This window comes from Corvus cornix, chromosome 1, assembly GCF_000738735.6.
Source record: "Corvus cornix cornix isolate S_Up_H32 chromosome 1, ASM73873v5, whole genome shotgun sequence".
NCBI lineage: Eukaryota > Metazoa > Chordata > Aves > Passeriformes > Corvidae > Corvus > Corvus cornix.
The window spans coordinates 106,926,271-106,942,261 of record NC_046332.1 but is presented as its reverse complement, the minus strand read 5'-3'; the positions used below and the strand labels follow the sequence as shown (position 1 = coordinate 106,942,261).

Sequence of the window (15,991 nt, the reverse complement as noted above, 5' to 3'; positions counted from 1 at the left end):
AAAAATTCTTTTTATTGTATTTCCCCGTTTATGTTTAAATAAAAAATTAAAAAAAAAAAGTAAAAAATATATTTTTAAAAATATATTTTCTTATCTATTAGAAAACATTCAAAAATGGTAAAACCCAACTTCTCTTTGTTTGTTAAAACATATTTATGGCTTACTACCATAAAGACAATGAAGCAGGATGTGGGTTTTCATATCTGCATAAGAAAATGTTTGTTTTTTTTAAATTTATTGTTGTTCCGTACAGCCTGTAAAATCTACAGCTACAGTAATCTGATCCTACTCATGCCTATAATATACATAGGCTACATGTGGATGCCATAATCACACACTTTTCCTTTAAAAAAGCTACTTTTAAAGGTAGACTGCTCACTTTAAAATAATTTATCCTTCTATAGCCTTCATAAAATAAAAATATTATTTTATGTATAGAATTTACCAGGGAATAAAACTGATTATATGTATCATGTTGGATTTTTATTCTTTAGACTCTCTAGTCCCACATTTCCTCTAGTTTAGACTGTAAAAAATTTGTAAAAAAATAGTTTTACTTTGGCTCAGATTTTAATACTTTTTTTTTTTTAACCTAGTTGCATGTATTTCTGTGCTGCAAAATATGAACTGCAGAAAAAGCTGGTAATAATTTTTAGATTATTGTCTGTGTTTGGTTTCCTAATTAATTTTGAAACAACCCCAGAATTTTAATTCTAGTATAATATCATGTATTTTCATAAGCAAGGCAAATTTATCTACAAAAGTTTGCCTCTATGATAGATAATGCATTTGGGGGTAGGTAAATTAATGATCATAAATAAATAAACTAGGCATTACTAACTGTGAAGGAGCTGTTACATACTGAATAGACAAACACGATATTAGATGCTTTAGTAAGGATTCTGTATTGTTCTTTAAATCACAAATGTGGTACCACAGTTCAAGGAATTGCAAAACACCTGTGCCACAGAAAGTGGCAACACGTACTGTGAGCCTTTTGAAAAGCAAAGAAAACCCTACTGCCTTGAACTTCAGCAGTGATTTACCTTCCATTTACCATGCACTGAATACAAGTCTCAGGAAATGCTGCTGGGGTCAAGTACTGAGGCTCAGCTCATCTACAAGTCAGTCACACTTGAGACCCCGATTAAGTGACGTCCAAGTAACCAGCAATTACACACACACCAGCTTCCCTCCTCAGACATCTCTAACTACTGAAGTCCTTATTTTCATCTGTGGGTTGCTTATAAATTGCTACTGGCAGTTCAATGCTTTGTATCTCCTCATCCATTAGGTTAATTTGGAACGAATCATACTGAATTTAGGACACAAAACCTCATGAATTACATTTCATGCCTTGGGATATTATGACAGCTCAGAGGAGTTGGTCCACACCCACACTTGTTAACAGATTGCCACAAAGCAAAACCAGAGATAGGGGCAGGGATAGTGCAGAGTGGTGGGCGATGGATCAGGCAGTGACAGCATTTGCCATAATAAAGATAACACTTCTAAATGACAAGCGAAGTTCAACGGAGGGGATGCTCAAGCTTGGAGAGATCCTGACTTCTCTTGGTACAGTCTTCTCTTTTGATCTACTTCAGGCTGGAACCCTTATTTTCTAATTACATAAAAATGGAATTGAGGAAAAGAATGTGTGCAAAGACTCACTGAATGAGGTGAGGGTGGGGTTTTGGTAGTTTGCCACGTGCAGTGAGGATACAGCAGCTCACTTTTCCTACAGAAAAATCTAGTTTCCAGTGTAAAGAGAAAAGGGAAGAATTTCAAAACAGAAGTGATTTACTCTTGAAATTATTAATTTGGAACCATTTTCTTTGATACTTGCCTGCAACATTAAGTCAGACAAAGGTAAAATTAAGATATCCCTCAATCCTTACATTAACCATACAATACTTTTTCAATGTACTGTACAGATAAGGTTGAGTCAACAACCTTACTGTCCAAGTTGTATTAAAATCAGTGTATTTTTCATAACAAAGCAATGTTTCAAATGCAGAAAAAAAATATTTTTTTCATGGCACTAAGAGAAACAACTAAAAAATGTCTGCAAGTCTTCTGACATGACAGCATTAAGACTGAAAATGTACCAAAGAAAATATCATCTTCCTAAATTAAAATTAGCTTTAAATTTTGCTGAGCTGCAGAATTATGACCATCAAAAATTATTTGCTATGTATTTCTCAGTATCAATAATTTCTCATGTGCACTTCTGCTGAAAAACAAGAGCCATCATCCAGTGTGCTTGTTACTCATATTGATGAGTACAAAGCAAGAACAATGGAAAAACAAAATTAACTTAACAACTAATTAAATAGTTGATATGAGTAATACCCTCTTTTCTTTTATCACAGTTAAATGTCTGCCTTGCTCTCAAGCTTCTGTAACTGGATACCAGATAGTTAATTAAGTAGCAGTGTGATTCATATATAGCTTTAAATAATACCAAAATAATGATGTCCTTGTCATGGTCATGGTAAATCATTAACGCATCCCAGTTAATGGAGCTATTTCAATGAATTTAGCAGTCAAAAATGCAAACACATTAGAAGACCTGGGCTATAAATTTCTATGATGTACCATACCTTTTGCATCTCCTCTTATAAAATTCTTGTTAAATGGCTCAATGTAAAATATTTCTGAAAGTTATATTTTAAATATTTTTGGAATTTGGCATTCATTCACCTGCTGTATAGAGGTGTCATGAAAGAAGACATTCATACCCTTCAAGTTCAGGTATGTCATCCTAGATGTCTAAAAAAATAGTCTAAAATCCAACAAGTTGTCAATTTGCCAAAGTCCATGCAAAGCCACCTTTATGGGAAGATGCAAAGAAGTTCCACTCTGGTGTGATATGTTTTATGTCACACAGATGCCTCTTGATTCATATTGACATTTTTGGGAATCTACTGTGACCAAGTGTGAACTTAGAGTGATGTTTCATTATCAGTTTGAGCCAAAACACCTTCTCCCACCTTTTCTCCCTGGCTATAATTCCCACTCTCACCACATATTGGCATGAGGGTTTGTTGCACTCATGTGAACATCAGCATAGAAATTCATACAGCTTAAATTGCTTCTCTTTCCTTTAAATCACTTTTCAGCCCTGTAAGGAAGAGTGCTGAAGCTGGATGGAATAAGAGGAGTGTGACAGGAGGCAAGTGTCAGAGTGGCACAGATTTACACCTCTTTAAAGCAATCACGAAACATCACACCATTAATGGCTGACACAGCTGCCAGGAGAAATTGTGTCCTCTCCAGAGGCTCTACCGACTAATTCAGGAGCCTATTTGAGCCAGAGGTATCAACTGAAAAAAAAGTGAGCATTCTGCCTAATATAAAAATAGCAGGAACACAAAGGTATTGACAGCAACAGAAGTTAGGCATCTTAACGTGTTTTGTGCATCTTACTCTAAAAGGGGTTTAGGGGCCTTATGTTGGGGTTTTTGGTAATTTTCTCTTTTATGGTGACTGTTTCAAAATCATTTTAAACAGAAAATAACAAAACCAAGGTGTTTGCATGTCCAGAAACTGCAGGAAACAGTAGCAAAATGTTCCTCCTCTCCAGGCCCCTTTCTGCTGTACAAGTAGGAGCCTGTATAGTTCCCTCTTGAACTGTTGGCTCAGTCTGCCCTGGAAACCAAACTCCATTTTTTACCTCCATTTTCCACTTTACCTCAAGGAGAAACTGATATAAGGAACTCCCAAATAAAACAGCTGTGAAAAAAGATGCAAGTATTCATGAAACCAAAATCCAGGCAGTGAATTGTAATTGGTATCAACACTCTTAGAAAAGTCTTTCAAATACACTGAGTTATGCCTTAAACATGTCCCTCCAGTAACTACTACAATAGCATTTTAGTCCTCATCTTAGTTTTTGATTTAAACTAGGTTGAACTGTTATTGTTGGTAACATATTTGTAAGTGTGTTCACTATAGTAAGTAAATTATTCTGAACATTTGAAAAAAACCCTAAAGATCATTCATTCCCTAACAGCAGTTCCAAAATATTTTGTCTTGGATTTTGTCCTTCTAAATGTGACTTCTGTTTGTTTTTTTTGTAAAGAAGAATAATGTCACTGTTTTGAGTATCACATGATGGAAATTATTTGCATTTATAACCTTTTTTAAGTGCCTGACCTTTCAAAAGCACTGGGAGACTGTAAATGGCACTTTGAATACTGTAGCTATGATAAAATATCAGTTGTGAGAATAATTGCCACTCGAAAAAGGTAGAAAAAACTATAATATTGGCTGCTGTATTTTTAAGTCATCTTGCTTTGTATGAGTATTGAATGTCTTTATTAAAAGTTGAAAAGGTCTTCCAAACAGAAATTCTCTAATTTTGACTTAAGTGGGATGAATGCTCTGTTTAATAAAAACTAGTGGGAGATTAAAACCACACGCAAAAACCCCACAAAAATTCTCTACTATAAACCTATAGGTATCTTTGTATCAAGCTCTGAACATACTATAAAATCAGCAAGAAGCTAATGAGGAGAAATGTACCATGCATGCTCTTAGATATCTCATGAAAAATCTGACCGTGAATGAATGATTAAAAATTACAAGCATTTATTACTTCAAATTAATTGCTTTGAAAGCTGTGAAAGAAACAAAACTTATGACCCTACAGCCTCACATCTCCAATCTATTCATTATATTAGCGTACAGAGAAGTAATTTTGCAATGCTTGTTATAATTTTTTCTAAATAAGCCTAATGTGGTTAACTGAAGTATGTGCTTCATTTATTTCTGTAGTGAACATGAATAGTCACTTGATATGTTTTATTTCATGGTAAGTATAACATTTTCCTAATATTTCTTTTCCAATATTTTCAGTTGTTGCACACTAGCTGTTGGAATCACACCAGTATATTGGTAATATAGTACATAACCATGTGAAGGATACTTTAGGCATCTGAAATGACTGATTCACTAGAAGGTGACATTTGCTGCAGAGCTCCAGGAAGATGCTCAAGGCTTCACAAATAACTGCATCCTGTAAATTTAAATTTTGGGCTTACTGAACTCCATGCCTTCTCTCTCTAACTTCCTAGCTCCGTGGTTCTCAAGAGTTACCTCTGAGCAGTGAAACAAGTGTTTAACACCTGGGGTTTTTTGCATTTGGTCTTTTACTTGTGTATACTTACAGACTGGTATGAAAACTAAGTGCTTAATAAACCTCTCTTTTCAGGTGATTTTTTATTTTCTTGTGTGGAAATGAATAAAAGTACCTAAGTAGTCCATTGTCAGAATTTTACCTCAGGCAAAAGAATAAAAAATTAAAAGAGGACAGATTGTGGAAAATACTGCTGTGTTATCTTTTGTTTATAACTCTTTAGAGCATTCTAAAACAGATACAGGACACCAGTTATGGCTGGTATGTGAATGTTGAACACATTGCTGGTCATTTTTTATCAATATGAAATTTAGACTAGTAATGATGTGTATCCTAATATTCTCAAGCCTACCCCAAAACAAAGGAATGCACTGACCTATAGTTCATCATCATGCACTCATTAGAAACAAAATACTATATAAAAGTTTATAATACATGCCATATGTAAAGTGTTGTTGGAATTATTTTCATATTTTAATATCAGTTATGCTACATAGCATCAAATAGAATTTCTGTTTTTTTTTTTTTATTTTCAGATTCCTCAGATATTAATTATGTAAAATTAAATAGCTAAAAATTGGATATTTATGACAAATATGTGTTGATTATATCTTGAGGTTATATATCCTGTGTATTCATCCATCATATCCTATGAAAATAGAGGAATAGCACTTCAGAATGCACAATCTGGAGTCTCAGTGTTACACATCTCTTAACAAACATAAAAAAGATCCTGTTCAGCTGATTGCTTCAAAATATTCATACTACTGTTTCCTAAACTATAAGAGTTTATCTAAAGCATTTAAGCCCTCCAGACCCTTAGTGTTCCTTCAAATAACTTTCCATTTTCTGGTGACAAGACAAGCCAAATCCCCGACAATTATTGCAATTAAGAATTCCTGCAGATTTAGATTGATTTTTCAGAATGAAACCTGTGTGCAGCACTAAATCTTAATACAGCTCCACACTATGTCTAAGACAAAAACAGTGTTCGATACAGCTCCATGCAAAACTCCTTCTCTGAACTGCATGAGCATAGGCTGACTTTTCCAATAAGGCTGGAAAGCATTTATTCTAGAACTGGAAAGCAGATTAATTCCTGTGAAAACTGTAAATTCCTGAGTAAATCTGTAAATTCCTGAGTAAAAACTGTAGTACTGTTTGTCATTTCACCAATACATTATTCTTGAGATCAGTTTTATGTATGAATAACTTTGCTGCTCACAAGAGATCTGTTTTCCTATAGCAAGATATTCTGGAGGAGTTAGTTAATTTAAATATAGTTATTAATGATGGTACACAATATTAAATTTTGAGTTTGTCATTTGCTGTTTAACATTTTAATGTTTTTGCATAGCACCATTGTATGATGGTTTGGGGTTTTTTTTAATGCAAAGAAACACACGTGTGTTTTTCAGCATCATATATGAAAAAGTCCCTACATATAATTCAGAAACACAAAGTATAACTTGAAGCAAAAAATCTGGCAAAAAATGATTACACAATCATATGATTCTTGATGTTTCAAATTTATAAAATTACAGTCTTTTTAGGACTAAAATTTCACATGAAATAATGTATGATATATGCCTAAATTGCATTTCTTGGTATGTGGTACTCTGTACTTATTGTGATCTTGGCTACAATAAGTTATACCTTGCTTCCACAGAGTATTCCTACAGAGGTTTTACTGTATCTGATTATATTTCACTCCACTAGTAAGGAACAAATGATTTTTGATATTTTAACTCTTTTATAGGAACCCAATCTCCTGGATTACCCAACTGATATGTCAAGTCTTCTCAGGTTCCATAGCCTTCTCTCATCTTATCAAAATAAACTGGTTGTATTGCACAAACAATCTGAAATAGAATATTCTCATACATCTAATCTGTACATAAAGAATCAAGTGTACATAGTTGCAGAGGTACTGAACAGACACAGTTGATTCCATTAAATCCTGCTTAGATTTTTAAAAGAAAAGTATGGTACATAGTACTTTCTAGAGCAGACATTTCTCAACGGATTATAACCTAGCAGGAATAAAAAAGTTTTACTATTCCACCCTTAAATCAGATAAATATCTCCCAGAGGAAGCATTGATAAAGTGGGATAAAATTTGAACAAATGTATTGTCAAGTTTTGTCCATGCATAAAAAAATATGTGAGATAGATATATATATATATATGTAGATAGATAGATAGATAGATAGGGAGAGATTAGGTATACATGTATATATATTTATTCTCAGACACACACAAGTGCATAAAGAGAGAAAAAGAAGCCTTTAAAATACATATGCTATTTTTAATATCTTAACCATGACGTTTTAGGATTTGATTAAGTAAGGGAAAAGAGTGGAAGGAAAATCAGCTGATGTTATCACTGGGCTGTAAGCACAAACTTTTTCTTAGTGCGGTTGAATGTTTCTGACTCACTTATTGTCTCTTTAGTAAACTATATTAGGGCCTTCATGGATAGCCTCAGCTACAGAATAGCTGTATTAATGCAATCTGAAGGTTGAAAGTTTAAAGAAGGGAGTGTAGGGTACCTTGCAAACACTTTTTTTTTTTTTTTTGGATAGTCAGATTTTAGAGATTAAAACATCCCTTATCACTCTCTTCACTAGATTTTTTTTTTCCTAAATCAAGACCTTTGTTGGGAGCACACTTTAATGCTATACTTCTCCATCTGGAATTTGAAAGCTGAGCTGAAAATTTCAATTAAAAAATTTAAAGTTATTTTCTCTCTTTAAAGTAGAATGTGTAAAAGAACCCACATGCAATTTTGGTCAGGTTGTATCTGGTTTGACTGAAAAAATGTACATACATGCTAAAGACCTTCCTAATAGCACTGCTTCAGAGAAATAAAGAGAAGGTTTTTTTAGTCTTTTCTTCCCTTCCAACCAAATGATCCTGCTTATGCACGTTTATAAAAACCAGAAGATAATACTTATATTTACTAAATTTGCTTGAATTGACTAAAAACCCCTCATTGTTATTATTGCTGTTTCTGACACTTCATGGGCTCTCCATTTTTCCACGTCTCTCCCATAATAGTCCTCAGAGTCTACATCAACAAGTCTTGAACTGGTTAGCACATCTAGCTATTATCACTGACAAAAAGACAGCAAAATTGACAGCAATATGCAAACTTCTGCTCCAATCGGATAAATATTGCCCTGTATATGATTTTCCTGAATGCTTGGTTTATATTTTCATGTATATCTTGGTAGGAAAAATTGTCAAAGACACTTTTAGGTTTGTTTGGGTTTTTTTGTTTTTGTTTGTTTATTGAATATTCTTTCAATTCAATTTCCATCCTGAAAGGAGTCACTGATTGCTAGTTATCTCATGTCACTTTAGTTAATTTATTTATACATCTACTGTTTGATCTAGTTAAGGACGGCTTTTATCATTAACAAGGTCAATTTGTGTGGAAGGTTTTAATGCAACACAATGCTATAAATGAACCAGCATTCTCCTGTCCCTGATGGGGAGCTTCTTTCTATTACTGCTTTAGAAATAATATATTAAAAGTAGTCCAATGAAACTTTTTCTTGAATCTATGCAGGGAAGGGTGAGAAAGAAGAAATCCCCAATTCACTATGTAGTAATTAATTTAATTTTATCAAAATAATTCCTTAGATAAAAACAGGACAGGTATTCACTGCGTATTTGGTCACAAGTAACTTTTTTTGGGTTGGATACAATTCAGGAGGATCAGTTTATTCAGATCATCAGGGAAAGTGTCTTGCTTCCTGTACAAACTTATCTTTTAGGTCCATTCATATAGTGCTGGAAATACTTTATTCCTTTTTTTTTTTTTTTGTTTCTCTTCTCTAACATCGAGCCTACCTAGCTAAAAATAATTCAACAATAGCTTTATTTTCCTGGGTGAATTTTGCATGTCAAATTACAGCCTTGTGCAGAAGCAGAAGATACACTGAAAAAGTGGGGAGGACAGAGGCTAACTAGCTTGTGAGGTGTTTAAAATAATTATTTCATGTTTTGTAATGTTTTAATCCAGATCCATTACTATCTATTGTGGAATCACATCTGTCTTCTTTAGTAACATGACATGAACCAACTGGTTACTAAAATCAGACTTTCTTGACTCAGGCTAATAGTATTCTTTGTTTCCTTGATGGGAGCATTTATTGGACAGCATTAGTGGGAAAAACACTGTAACCTGAAAGGTGAAACTGAAAAAACTCAGAATTTACCAATAAAAAATCCCAGAATATATATATTTTAAAATACATTTACAAATCATGGATATTATATATTTCTATCATAAATACATAACATCTGCATCACCCTAGAATTAAAAATAGTTACCCAAAATTTTAGGATTTCAGATATATAAGAAACAATGTTAATTAATGCCTTCCTGAACAGGTCTGTGTTTGTATTTTCAGATTTTTGTTTTCATTACGATTACAAGGGGGTTTTATATTAGCAGGGATTTGTACACATGATTTGGTTAGCTGTGGAATGCAGTTCCTTGGATCATCATGTTCTTATTCCCACACTGTGCCTCCCCTGGCCACCTGTTCACTGCCAGCTTTTCTCCCCTCCCTGGCCTATGCTGCCACCAGACCACAGAGTGGCTTAGAGCTGAAAACACTCTTCATCTTCTTACAGCTCCAAGCTTTGCAGTACATGATCTTTAAAGGACTGTATTTACCATAATATTTTATCTGGAGATGTGTTTCCAGAGAAGTAGTTTATAGTGGGGTCACATATCTACCTAAAAGCCCTTTTAACAGGAGAAAAACTTGAAAGTAATTAGCATTTTTTACCCTTGCAACAGGATTAAGTAATTGATTGCAAAATTGGAAATGAAGTAACAAACAAAAAACATAAAGTCCAGAAACTAATCTTTCTTTCCTCATCTAGGTTTTCTCTACTTCATTCCTTGGCTCTCCGATGTTGTTTTTTATGAAAAGCCTTTAAGAAATTAACTTCTCCTTCAATTTTATCCTGTGCTTCCATCTCATGCATTTCTGGTTACTATTCAGTGTAATAAAAAGATATTTCTGATGAATTCTCCAGATACCAGTGACTCTCTAAAGTTTCTGATTGCAGTGCAGCCATGCTTAACACACTCCAAATACCAGTTGAATAGCAGGACACCTTTTCCTCAAAGAACTGTGGATAACTTGAGCATGATGGGAGCCTGTGGGTTCCTAGGATTGAGGTGTGCAGATTCTTCGGCTCTGGTTTCTTACCTTTTGCCTTAGCAAGTCAGACTGCAGATGACTTATGCCATATCAGTCACCCCTTAGAGAAACTCCTTCCTGCAGTCACATCTCAGTCTGATGCTGTTTTATGGAAGCCAAGCAAGACAATAACACAACAGGTGTGTGGTCCCACAACATTAATTTTAGTTGCTGGTGTATAGAAGAAGCCACTATGTCTTATATCTCTGTCACTCAGCAGTGCTGTAGCCAAATGAGTAAGTTATGTCTTAGACATGTCTTGGGAGTTAGATACACCTTGGTTTAGATACTGCATGGAGGTGTTCTATTTAAGAACTGAAGTCCAGTAGCTCTTTCAACAGAAAATGTGCTGATATTACTGAGGTCTTCCTCAGAAGTGTGCCCAGCACTGCTCCACAGGGGCCTGCCAGCAGGGGAAGATTTGGAGGTGAATCATCACTATTGACTTTCCAGTACACCATGTGCACCTGGAGCTACACAAATCCCTGTAAGGTAGGTATGTACATCCCAGAACATCCCCTGACACACGTAACCTGCTTTGTTTCCAACTCAGGCTGAAGGACTGCAAGGTGAGAAGGACAGAAATGTGGGAGGGGAGCAGGGATTGCCCCAGATCCCCACCAACTGGTGACCTGCTAAAGAAATCCTGGGCTGCCCCAAGCTCCTAGTTCCTTGCTCTGTCTTTTCTTTTGGAATGGGAATATCACCCATTCCACTTCTTCAGTGTCCACCAACACATTTATTTGCCAAGTAAGGGACAAACACACCATTCCAAACACATTCTGGAGGATTAACATTTTCTGGCAGTATCTAGACTGGTCACAAAATGTGGTGACCCCAAGACTCATCTGAGTAGGATTTGCCTGGCTTCGAGAACTATCCAAGTGAATCTTGGCATTATTCCAACATTAAAGTATTCTCATCTTTTGCAAGGTATGAACTGACCCTCAGAAATGAACACTGGCTTTCCTCAGGGAAACACAGACCTTTTGAAGGTTATCCAGCAGGACCAAGGCATTAAATCTAAGAGCAGAACAACACAGTTTTCATGTTAGGGTACTATCAATTTTTTTCACTCATTCCAGTTCTCAAAGGCTTTTTCACAGGCTTTTAAACAACAAATTAATATATTCTTGTAGCTTCTTGATATAAGGCTAAGTACTGTAACTTCACATTAATTTATGGTCAGACTTTCCCATTTGTGTCTGAAAATGACATTTTCAAGTTAACTCTTTTATATCCACCAACAGCTATTTAGTTTTCTGAAAAGTATCTTTTTTAAACCCAGCTCTTTTCAAATTATTTTATATGTTTCTTAGAACTTTGAGAAAACAAAACTGAGACTAATTCTAAAACTCGTAGACAAAAAAGCCTCTAGCTAGCCATTAATAATTACACTCTTCTTGAAATAGTCTCACCATACAGTATATTTAGCAGGACAACATTCTAGCCCAGAAAGGTTCTGCCTTTTGTTTTTGATTTTTTTTCATCAAAAATATCTCAGTAAGCAACATTAGTTGAAAAACAAATGTGCAGAGTCACTTTGTTCTCTGTTCCCTAGTCTTGTGTTCAAACAACATGAAATCATTAAGGACTGGCATACAGGAAAGGTTTTCTGAGTCAGTATATCGGAAACAATACCTTCAGAACAACAGAAAGTAGCTCTAGAAGGAAACATGCTACATGTGTCCTTTTCTATATAATAGTTTCTGAAAAAACCTGTATATTAGCATATCAGAATTTTACCTGGCTAGCCTGAATCATTCAAAGTAATAGTTTATTAATATCAAAGAAAAGATGAGTTATTCCCTGGACATTATTGGCCATTAACTAGTAATCCCCATAAAATGCTCTGCCAACGACTGTCAGAATTAATTTGCAAGCCTTCTGCTTTGTCTGATGTTGTGTTGCAGAATGCACTGAGCTTTACTTGCACTATTTTCTTTCTATGAGATTTATATATTTTTTTTTCTATGAGGTTTGTTTCCACCAGACTGGTTTCCATTTTCTCCTGTAGCCGACATGCTAGAAAATCTATCACTACGTTACTGTTCTGACACCATAATTCCAGTGCAACCTACTGTTTGTTTCTTACAAGTTGCCCTCATTGCCAATACAAAAAAGAGATAAATTGCTATATCCTGCAAAATCTAGTAACTCATACACTCAGTTTCTCCAGAAGTAGGACACTAAAGTGACCAATCATACCCACCAGCCACTAGACTAGAAAAAAGGAACCAAAATGCTTTCTTCATGCATCAATTTCTCTTCATTCATCTATACATAAATATTCATGAATTCAGAATAATCAGATGTTATTATGATAACACTACTGTTTGCTGGATGATTTGACTGGCACAACCTTTGTCATTACAAAATATTTTGCAATTCTGTAAGCAGCCACCAAAGCACAGAAGTCTTCCGAGCAGAACTTAAATCACAAAATCCCAATGAAACCCACAGCACGTATGAATATACAGAAGAGGGAAAGTTTAGAAAGAAAAGTTCAGATACTCTTGTAATTGTTGACTTTCAGCAAGATAAAACCCAGTATCAGTAATCAAAAGCTAGCATTCAGTATGAATTATTAAAAGTTTTTTATGAACAACGGTCTTCTAGATGATATATCATACATCTCTGTATGGAATAAACATATTTTTAATGCCTTTTCAATTAAATTATTAATGCCAACATGCCATCACATTACCATAATACATTAACATGTCAAATACCTTCATATAATTTGAACAGAGGTTATGTTTGCTACTTACCTAACTGGGTCTCCTGAATTGTTAGCTTACTCTCCAAGGGGTGTAAAAGCTTTGGTGGTTTATCTGTTAGTGGTGCTAGAAAAGAAAGAAATTCACATATATAGTGTTCTGATTATTATTGGATAGACTAAGACTTGGTTTTATACCTATTGTATCAGGAAGTCTTTGGTTTTTCTTTTGTTTCAATAATGTTCATGCCTTCAGTAGCTGTAAATGTTTTTGCTTAGACAGTAAATATGGCACCAAAATTAAAGGCCCTTGTATGAAAAAAAGTAATTTCTTTAAACTCCCACAAAAAAACCCCAAGCAACAAAACAAAAACAACAAAATCCCCAAAACTAACCAACTAAAAAAAAAATGCAGTGACATTGCAATTTTCTATTTTTGTAAATATTATCCAGAATTTCATAGTTTTCTGTGATATTTAATTACTTTTCTATAAAGTACAGTCATTAACAGATAAATAACATCAAATCAATTACTGTAAAACAAGTTTGAATATTTGACAAAAATTTTATTTGAAAAGATATTACCAACACTGAAGCTTTGTGAAGGGGAGTACTAGAAAAAGGCTAAGTTTTCAAAATCAAAGGAATGGATACAATGAAATAATGTCAAGATTCCTAACAAGATGCCTTCCCTCTTCCCTTTTGGTCTACCCTGAAATAATATTAGTAGACTTATGCAATAGTGGAATAGAAAGAATTTTGTAGTGGTCAAAAACCTTCTGAAGGTTGATGAAGTGTGTTCAAACCATGCATGTATATAAACAATGCTGTTCTACTAAATATAACATCTGTCTACTTAATTCATAGAAGCACCATTGATTCTTACTACTTTTGTTCTTAGCAAGTGTCCTCTTTGCTATGTCTGACAGATGAGTGCATGCCATATGAAAAAAAAAGAATGATTTTTTTTCTTTTAATACTGATAGTAAATATTCATGGAAAATTTCCAACTTTTCTAGTCACCTGCAACATTTTGATATTCTGCTTTTCAACATCAATTCATACTTCAGTTCTTAACACAGATTATGGGCTGTCGCAGATTTAAAATACATTTGACATTTTGATATAGCTCTAGAATATTTGTTCCCTTCAACTTGTCAAAATCAATGCTCCTTTTCTTACTGACATACACACATACCCATATGTGTATGGGCTTAATCTACTAAACACATTCATCTCCTGTCAGTGGAATAGCAGAAGTTTAGTTGCATTCTCTTCACTATGTTTCCTCTGGTCTTTTAGTAAATTATCAATGTTCTTTAAAAGGTACAGCATTTAATTTCAACTTTGAGACAATTACAGAATGGAACCATTATCAACTCTTGTTTCTGCTTTACAGAGATTATCCTTTATATGATAAAAGCATAAACCCACTCAGCTGGTATCAGGGGTGTTAACCCATCAGATCTAGCAATGAATCAAAATTCAGGAATCAGAAAAGATGTGTACTTGGCCCACAGACCTTCTTTCAGTTCATTCTTCTTACAGCTTCTAGTCTCTATGGGAAATCATTCTGCACTACAGACTGTGGAGACAGCTGCAGTTGTGAAGGACTTTTTGACATCATCTCTGGGTTGCTACTTTTCTTTACACCAATGTTAATTCTTTTTACCTCTTTTTGTCTCTCTGTCTTTTTTTCCTTAAAGGCCAAAGTGGGTGGAAGGGAAAAGGATTCAAAATATATTTTCTTCTTAAACTGTAAAATTAGTCATTCCCATTTCTTAACTTCTCTGTAAAGGCTCATAATGCATCAGCACATCGGCATTTTTTAAACATCCACTATGAATTTAAATTTAATTTTGCAGTTCTGTCATTCTCAACTCAATTACTATTCATCAGATAATGTCTTCTGAGTCATTGTTGTTCTAAATCTGTTTTGAAACTATGATCAGATTTTAAGTAAAGATATAGTAACTTGTGGAGTTAATGCAACAAATAAGAAGATTAGAAACCAGCATTTTTTATCAGTTTAAGGCAAGATCAACATTACTTTTATGGTCCTATAACTCAGGTCTCAAAGAGGTTTTCTACTTTTAAATGAATAGGCCCAGGATGTGTGGAGGTAAATCATCCTTCAACAGAAGTATGAAGTTATTATAAAAATTTTGCCCAGTTTAATTTTCCCGTAATTTATGAGATTTAATACAAAATTTAACAAAACAAATGCTACTGAAAATAATAATTTAGACACATAACTGGTGTATCAGAATCACAGGAGCATGTAGGCTAGAAGGATCCTTTGGAAGCCAAGTGATCCAATCTCCTGTTGGAAGCAGGTCCAATAGAGTACATTTTGAACATCGTCGTGGATGCAGATTTCACCACTTTGGGTGTTCCAGCTGCCAACCACCCAGTGGCCCTGCACAGGACTCAGTCCAGTACATCTGTCATTTGAACAGCAAAGGCCTCAAATTCGTCAGTGTCCCAGGTGAGGCCTCACAGACACTACAGGGCTGGGAATGATCACCCTCCCAGACATGCTGGATAAATTCTTGCCAAGAGCTGTGCAGTTGGACTTTGCCAACTCATGCTCAACTTATTGTCCACCTGGGCTGACAGGACCATTCCTGCAAAGCTTTTTCCTACTCAGTCAGTCTCAGCTTCTACTCTGCTGCACGGGATTATTCCACTTCTAGACAAAGACATTGCCTTTGTTGGACTCCATGATTTTCTCCAACTTTTCAAGGCTTCCTGAAGGAGCATCTCTATTCTCTAGTTTGTTACCCATTCCTCCCATTTTGCTGAGAGTGAACCCTGTTTCATCCTTCAGGAGTACAAAACCCCCCTAATCAATAGTATAACAAAGATAAAATAGAAGTTGTGTCACATGCTTATTTTAAAGTTACC

General features: G+C 34.7%; 1 protein-coding gene across 2 annotated transcripts in view; it reads right to left on the bottom strand.

Annotated features, from left to right (window-relative positions):
* The window catches only part of IL1RAPL1 (interleukin 1 receptor accessory protein like 1), a 697,132-nt gene that overhangs the window by 153,553 nt on the left and 527,588 nt on the right, over positions 1-15,991 (bottom strand). For both annotated transcript variants that reach the window (XM_010394520.4, XM_010394522.4), the window contains exon 6: positions 13,137-13,211. In XM_010394520.4, coding sequence (XP_010392822.2) covers positions 13,137-13,211 — 75 coding nt within the window. The remainder of the gene's footprint in view (positions 1-13,136; positions 13,212-15,991) is intronic.